The sequence below is a fragment of the Lachnellula hyalina genome, assembly GCF_007821495.1.
Source record: "Lachnellula hyalina strain CBS 185.66 chromosome Unknown contig00054, whole genome shotgun sequence".
NCBI lineage: Eukaryota > Fungi > Ascomycota > Leotiomycetes > Helotiales > Lachnaceae > Lachnellula > Lachnellula hyalina.
The window spans coordinates 32107-40172 of record NW_022157168.1 but is presented as its reverse complement, the minus strand read 5'-3'; the positions used below and the strand labels follow the sequence as shown (position 1 = coordinate 40172).

At 49.8% G+C, this 8066-nt stretch overlaps 1 protein-coding gene across 1 annotated transcript; it reads left to right on the top strand.

Moving 5' to 3' along the window:
• Positions 1 to 4164: 4164 nt before the first annotated feature.
• On the top strand, positions 4165 to 5056 carry LHYA1_G005264 (uncharacterized protein; the record flags this gene model as incomplete). The annotated part of the gene is made up of 2 exons (XM_031150213.1): positions 4165 to 4982; positions 5035 to 5056. 2 exons carry the CDS (start codon positions 4165 to 4167, stop codon positions 5054 to 5056), a joined length of 840 nt encoding a protein of 279 aa, XP_031005939.1.
• Positions 5057 to 8066: the final 3010 nt, after the last annotated feature.

Here is an 8066-nt window from a genome sequence, read left to right as displayed (position 1 = left end):
CTATTTCCTTGTTCACACTTACGTGCATGCACAAGCGCCCCCGGAACGCAGCCGCGGCCGGAATATTACCCTGTTACCCTGCACTATTACTTTCTGCTACTGTGTGAGCATCTGGGCCGACATCACTCATGTACAAGAACAAGTCTTGTCCGGTTGGGAAGGTGTCGCCGTCGCCTTCGCCATCATCATCGCCATCACTGTCCTCCATGCCCTTTCCCCGCATCAAACCCAACGGTTAATCCCCATCCCTAGGTCTGATTGCCTTTTCCCTGCCTCAAATCATGTCCAACGACTGGGCTGCGCATAAGGCTGAGATCAAGAAGCTGCATATCGACGAAGGGAGATCTGTAGAGGAGGTGCGAGATATATTGAAAGCCCGCCATGGCTTCCGCGCGACGTATGCAGTCCTTCATCCTCGAGATGAAGTATATACTAACCAAGTCCTCGTAGAACACGCGCATACCGTGTGAGAATCGACCAATGGACGCTTCGAAAGTATAGAACAAGGAAAGAGCGTGCCGGTCAAGCCAACCCGGTGCAAGAGGTCTCTCCTTCTCCCATTCCCGCCTCGACAAGCAGCGTGGGGTCTTCGTCTTCTCCAACTTCGCAATCACTCGATACCTTATTTTCCGAGGCAGGTATACTGTTACCTTCCAGACAGATGAAAGCTTCCGAGGTTTTGTCTTTGATACAAGGGCCGCAAGCCATATTTTGGGCCGTTGAAGTCCTACTCTGGAAGTGGCAACCCGGTGGAGAGTATCTGAAAGCGCTTACGCAACTTCTTCAGGACCAAGAGCACCGCAAACATGTAATGCGTTGTACGGACGATGGCAGACCTCTGTTGTTTCAGTTGATCGAGGATCTTGTTCCTTCTGAAGAGCAGCCCGACGTTGGGAAGATACTGCTGCACGCCGATCTATCGGTCCAACATTTGGTCAACGGCCCCCACCCCGACGCACCGTGGTTATTAGAATGGCACGCAGCTTGCCAGGCGACCAATCTGGATGATGCCAAGGAATTGTTATTCGACGAGGAGAATGTCATTTCTTCTACTGCCGGCCACTTGTTTCTGGACTGCGCGCGCGTGGTTATTGCAGAACGCCTCTTGCAACGCCTCATCAAAAGAATAAGATTCTTAGGGTTGGATAGTGATCTTCCGTCTATTATTCCCGATGATCCAAATGGTCCGAACGAAGTAGAAATGTGCCGACGAAGCTACCTGAAGATTCTTGGAGAGTTCCATCACTCGACACTCAACTTACATCCCTCTTTTTACAAACACGCCTTGGAGATACTTGGAGAAGGCAACGGTCAATCTAACAAACACCAAAGTACCGCGAGCTTAAATGTTCAAGATTACCGGCACAAATACCTTCAACTCGAAAGTATTTCGGACTATCCTGCTGGAGACTTCGAAGACTTCGAAGATAGCCCTCAAAACACCAGAGAAGGTAGGACTTTTTCCAATGGAGTACTTGATTCTTCTAACAAAGCTAGGCTCCGTGGACAGCGAAGTCTCAACACACTCGTCACTCACCTCAGGACCACAATCAATTAGTGGTTTGCATTTCGCCACCCCTGGTACTGAATCAGAATCTCGGGATTACCTTGTTGGTTTCAAGAAGAAAGACCCCCAGTCTGCTACTCGGCGTGCCGTCAGAGCCTTGTTGAGCAAGTGGAGATCTTTGAAAGGTTTCAAAAGTTTTGCTCATGATTTGCTAATACGGGACGGCGCGATCAGTGATGGAGTTTTCATCTTCGAATCTACGAGTTCTGATGACAACCTCTTTGACGTGCTCCGCGAGGAGGCTCAAGAAAACGAAATGATGCTATTTACCGAGGCCCTTTTGATGACATTCTCTACTATCAATCCCGATCGCTGCTACTTGCCGGACACTTTGAAATGGTGGATGTCCCTCTACACGTCACCATCTTGGGAAGACTTTCAACAAAAGATCGACCCCAAGGAGGTTGAGATTCGTCTTGGAAAGGCTATGTCTCTATCGGCAGTCAGACTTGTTCTCGACGCTACGGTTCATCTCGTCGGTGAACGACTTCTGGGGGCTTTGAATGCTGAGATTGCCAAGCACCCACGAAAAGACGACACCAGGGATCACATGCCAAGAAACAGGCTCCAGCAGCAATATATGGCAATATTGGGGGAGTTCCAGGAGCGAAATTTGAAGGTAGATCTCTCATGGCGATCGCATGCATTGAATCACTAGTGCTTCGTTTTGGGATTATGTTTTTTTGATTAGTATACGTACAGATATGGAACATTGAAAAGGAGTTGATCTTGATATTAGCGTGGAGGGAGCTTTTGAAATTTTAGCGAATTTGTTTCAACGATGAAATTGACCCTTCCCTATCTTAGATAGTGCTTTTGTTTGACTGCAATCTAGTGGCAAGCAAGAAGAGCTTGTCATGAGTTCAATATCTTGCTTACTCATCGATCAGCTGTCAAAGTGAGAAGAACAAAGATCTAGACGAATCATAATGGATTTAGGGAAAGTATAACTCGACGCAGCCAGATCTAGATCTCTGTGACTCTTGTCTCGGGGAAGGGAAGCAGGTACCCGCAGAGTTTCCCCTTCGGTGGTAGCAGAGCAGCTTTGGTGACAGAGGAATCAATGTGTCACCATACTTAACTAAGTACCAGGTACTTGCGATTGGATCGATTAATAATTGTGGTGAAACGTGAACCTTAATTCCAGCCAGGCGGGCCGTCAGCCTATAATTAAATCACGCCACATGGTGATGTGACATGACAGGTGAAGTACGGAGTAAGGAGTAAGGGTATCCATGACTCTACAGACGGGTATTCGTAAGACTACGGAGTCATGCCAGGATGGATTATACAATGGGATCTAGGCGGATCTGATACCCGGCCCTAGACCTCGACCTAGACCTGGCACTGATCTGATCTGATGCACGGCGGCCTCGGCCGCTCTAGATGAAAGGTCCGGGCGAGGATGGATGGCCCGGTAGGTACAGTACACTTAAATAGCCTTTCCTGTATGAGTGAGTAGTGTAGCGTAGTGTGCTAAGTGGATGGGGATGGGGATGGGGTGGGGTGGGGTGGGGTGGGGATTCCCCATGCTGCATATGGAATAAGTCCGGTAAAGTTTATTTGATTCGGAGATCTACGTACGAGATCTAGGGTAGAACCCAGAGGCAAGTTCTCTTATGACCGTACCTCCTTACAGTGCTTCGTACGACTTGTCGAGGATCCATCGACATGGCCCGCCACGCGGCTTTCTCATTGGAGAAGGTAGACAAACATAAGTAATTATACTGAGATAAGACAACAGCTTGCTTCCCCTTCCCTAGCTGCCTTATGTTTCAGATTAACTTGCATGGATGGGAGGAAGAATACACGGTACTTGTATAGGAGACTACCAGAGAGGTAGGTGCCTTGTAGAGTATGAAAGGACGAATGCCGGGTAGCGAATCGACAACTGACAGCACAGAGATAAAGTTGCAGACTAACTTGCAGCAGATCACCCCGGTGCCGGAATCCACAGGGCTACGGTACATACCGTACTCTCGGGATATCGTTTTTCGGGGTACTGTATACTGTACTACGGCATGCGTATGCGTTTTCTTGTGGGACGTAAAGGTATGGCCTGGCATGGTATGGTATGGTATGGTATTCGAGCGGTGGGAAATTGATGAGGAGGGAATACGCAAGGTAGGTAGGTACCTTGTAGGTACTTTTAATTTTGCATCTCAACAATGTATATTGACAATGAGCTGTGCTGTGCTGTGCTGTGTTTGGAGTGTGAGGTGAGGTGGTGGTGCGAGGCGAGGTGACGTGCGAGGCGAGGCGAGGGGCTATCTATCGTGAGATGCCATGTACTGTACGAGTACGTACAGCGTGGGGATATGGTTTCACAAGCAAGGCGATAGATAGATAACATAACAACGTATCGTAAGGTAAGTATCGTGCTAGAAGTTTTCAGATGCTGACCTTTGCTATATAGTCTGGTGCTTTGTATCTCTTTTGGTTGAATGGCCAGGGCAATTGACTGGAAAGTTTGGATCGAACAGCTCATCAAAAACCTGAGCTTGAGTAGAGGGAGGCTTCTAAAGCTTCTATTCTAGGACCACATATATTTTATTTTATATCTCAGTACCACTGAAGCAGTGGTAACAACCAGTGGAATGGCGAGTCTGTCCTCAGATTCATCTTCCCAATCGAAGTGGTCTTCGCAAACCGAAAATTCATCAACTCTCCAACAACCACTCACCCCTTCCAGTCCGGCCCCAGGCAGTCACACGGTGCCACCTGCTATGAAACCCCCACACGGCACATCCATAGAAGGAGATCAAGTCAGGTCCACAGGCGAAGAAGACCTCCTCGTGAATTCCTCCCTGATGTTCTTCAGCACGCGTCCCGACGCCTCGAGTCTGCACCTGTTAGCCAACACCCCGAAACTCGAACCGCAAGCCCTAGAAATCCTCCTCAGGAACTGGAAACCCGGCGGCGAACACCTGCGATACCTTCACCACTTTGTGCAGAGCAGCACTTGCTGCACCGCCATCCCAGTTATGAACTGGACGCGCTGGTGGGGCACGGACGAGACGCTCTTCGACCTCGTAGATAATTTCGTGGGCGAGGAGGAGCGGACCCTCGTTACGAGAACCCTGCTGAGCGCAGATATGAAATTCCAACTCGATTTCACGCGCCTGCGCGCTTCGTGGGCTGATTCTTGGCGGTCGGCGTGTCGGCAGCATAGATGGGCGGATGCGAAAGAGCACTTGCTTGGGTTCAGAGTCAACACTCTTCTGAAAGACAGCGCGCTTTCGGTGGTGGCGGAGCATTTTCTACAAAGACGACATAGAGCGCTGGAGACGTGGAGGATAGGCAGCAGTAGGAGCTTGGAGGGTACGCCTCAGGTGTTCCCGGTTGAGGGTCGAGATGAGTTTTTGGGCATCTTGAGAGATTGCCGGGAAATGCGCCTTGATGTTGCCAAGTCTTGGTATGAGTATGGTAGTATGCCTTGGTTGAGATGAGAGTACAGCATATTGTAGTACAGGGGGCGAAAACGGATGAGGCTGTTGTTAGGCTGAAAAGAATATGGTTCCCTGGGAAAGTTATTCTTATCTGACTGACTAAACTTCATCAAATCAGCTTTATAATCTCCATCATGCTATCGACTTATCAGTCTGCCTTTCCGTTTTCGCCCAAAGAAGAAATATTGGCACTTTGGTGGCGCTCGCTTGGTACTTGACCTGGCATCTAGTGGTGCAACTGAACGACGTTGTTGTGCGAGCCGTACGAGACATACGGCCAATTGTTTTTCACCGGTAAAGAGCTTGGCAGGCCACTTTTTATTTTGGTCCATACTGTGCCTTACCATATAATACATCCAGGTAGACCAGTCTCATTTCATCGAGGGATTGTGGCACGGAATATGAAGGATGTGTATAAGTTGCACGGGAATCCCTCTCGAGAAAGTGAAGCTCAACTACTGTAGAATTTGTTGCTTTTCATAGATCCCTGGCCTGAAGTAAGGGTAAGGTACTCGTAAGCGAGCTACTGTAGAAAGAACCATGTCGCTACTGGGGAACTTCACGCTTTTGCTAGCCGCGTTTGTCATCTTCGTGCCTTCAGCGGTGGCAAGAGCAGCTCCAGTTCCCTCACTCAGCACGCGTAATATGAGCGCTGAAGCAGTCGCTTTGCGTGTTTTAATTGTAGGAGACTCCATTACTCAAGGTCACGAAGGAGACTACACCTGGCGATACCGGATATGGCAATGGTTCCAAAGCCAAGGTACCTTATCTACCTATCTCTTGTTGTGTCTGACAAATAAATACATGCACTACTAATACGTATCATAGGGGTTGCGGCTGATTTTGTCAGTCCTTGGAAGGGAACAAGACCCCAGGATAATTATACCGCACCTCAACCTCCACAGCTTCAAGGCACAACACCTCCTGCTGATCCACCACTCACGCCGACTGGCGGTGCTATAACCACTGGAGGCTATGCCCTTGATGTTGATCAAAACTTCGACTCTGATCACTATGGTGCTTGGGGACGTGCAGCAGCACAAGACAAAGATCTAATCAACAGCATTGTCACCACATACCAGCCGGACTTGATCTTAGTCCTCCTTGGGTTCAACGATCTCGGCTTCGCCATCAGCAGTCCAGCGGGGTTGCTGGATTCTATGAACACGTTTGTCACACAAGCTCGGGCTGCCAAGTCAAATGTCAAATTTGCTTTGGGAAATGTACCACACCGAACAGCCCTCACTGGCCGTGATGAACTACCAGGAAACATTGATCAGTACAACCAGTTACTCGCATCAGCGATCCCGTCATGGAGCACGGCTGATTCGCCCATCGCACCCGTTCTCATGCGGGAGAACTATGCGTGCGAGACGACGGGCTGCCCTGCCGGCTACGACGGGCTGCATCCGAATGCCCTCGGCGAGTACCAGATCGCGCAGGCTTTCTCCAGTGCATTAGTGAGCAACTTGTCCATTGGCACGAGCACGCTTTCGGTTCCTGCAACTGTCCCGGTGCGGCCTACTCCGGTTCCCTCTAATTTTGAGGCTGTGACAAGTGGCTTTGGAGTAACGGTTACGTGGGATTACACGTACGGCGCGATTGGTTACGAGCTCGAGAGCAGGACTGCTGGTGGTAGTTTCGGTAGCCCGGTCCTTCAGAATCCAAACCGTTACGACACCCAGGGGGCGACTGACGGCCAAACCTACGAGTAAGTAACCCTTCTGGGAGGAATATCTCGTATTTTTTACCTCTTGAGATCCCTTTCAGATCCAGCTACCTTTGCAATATTCTCTCAAATCCTGCTTCGGATTTCCCAGACTCCCTAAACCGAATTTACCAAAAAATACTGACTCCGAGTTCTTGTCCATAGGTATCAGGTCCGCATGGTCTATGGTGATGCCAGGTCAGACTGGACTGCAATAGCTTCAGCCATTGCGCACCCGCAAACCCCCAAGCCACCAACAAGCATCACCACCAGTCCAACGACCACCGGCATAGACATATCCTGGGTATCTACCGACAGCAGCGTAACAGAATGGGGCATCATTTTCTTCGACACCGGCACATCCGGCGCCTTTCTCGGCGAGATCGGCATCCCAGCCAGCGCCAGCACAGCGCATCTCGATAGCCTCAACTCCGGCCACCGCTACATCATCCAAGTAGTCGGCTACAACTCATACGGGCGCGGCACTGCAGTCGGGTCCCGAGACGTGATTGTGGGTAAAGGTACTCCGCCCGCGCCTACTAATTTCCAGATCACGTCGACAGACCCGACAACCATCCAGCTAGATTGGTGCGGCTCGGCAGACGCAGTAGGGTACCATTTCTGGCATCGCAGAAGCGATACTGCGGGCACCGTGCTGCAGACCGATGAATCGTACACCGCGCACACGACCTACGGAGTCGCGTACCTGATTCCTGGGGTTTGGAACTATGAGTTCTGCGTCAGTGCGTTTAACGGGAATTTGGAATCCGGGTTGTCTGCCTGCTTGACAGCTGCGCATCCCGTTGCTGTTGTGGGTGGGCCGGTTGGAGGGTCGGGCTGTTATAGTGCGTAGTATTAGTTCTGTGGATAGCGATGCCGAAGCTTCTGCTTCTGCTTCTGCTTCCGTGGAAGATGGGAATTTGGACGCGCTGCCGACTTCTACGTCGTCTACGGTGCTGGAAGGGGTGCCGATAGCGACTGGGGCTAGTTATGCGTGATGGGCTTAAAGTGCGGCACTTACGATTTCATGTGAACATGTCTTACCTATTCTATTTCTTTGTCTGTTATTATTAGTAAAGACAAGACTCTCTTATTTCTAGATTAGATATTTCGATTATAGTAGCTTAATGATCCTCCGTACCAAAAGCAAAGTCAACGTGCAGTATAAATTCACGAAATAAATGGTGAGAATGTCCAAGCACGGGGGTATTTCTGACCTGGAAAAACTGAAGCATTCCGAGAGGACTTTCACAGAAGGCCGGAGAATGTCTTTTCCTTTCTGTGTGAACTGTGTCAGGAGTATTCACAAGACGCACAATAGGTAGATAGCCCAGGTAATGTT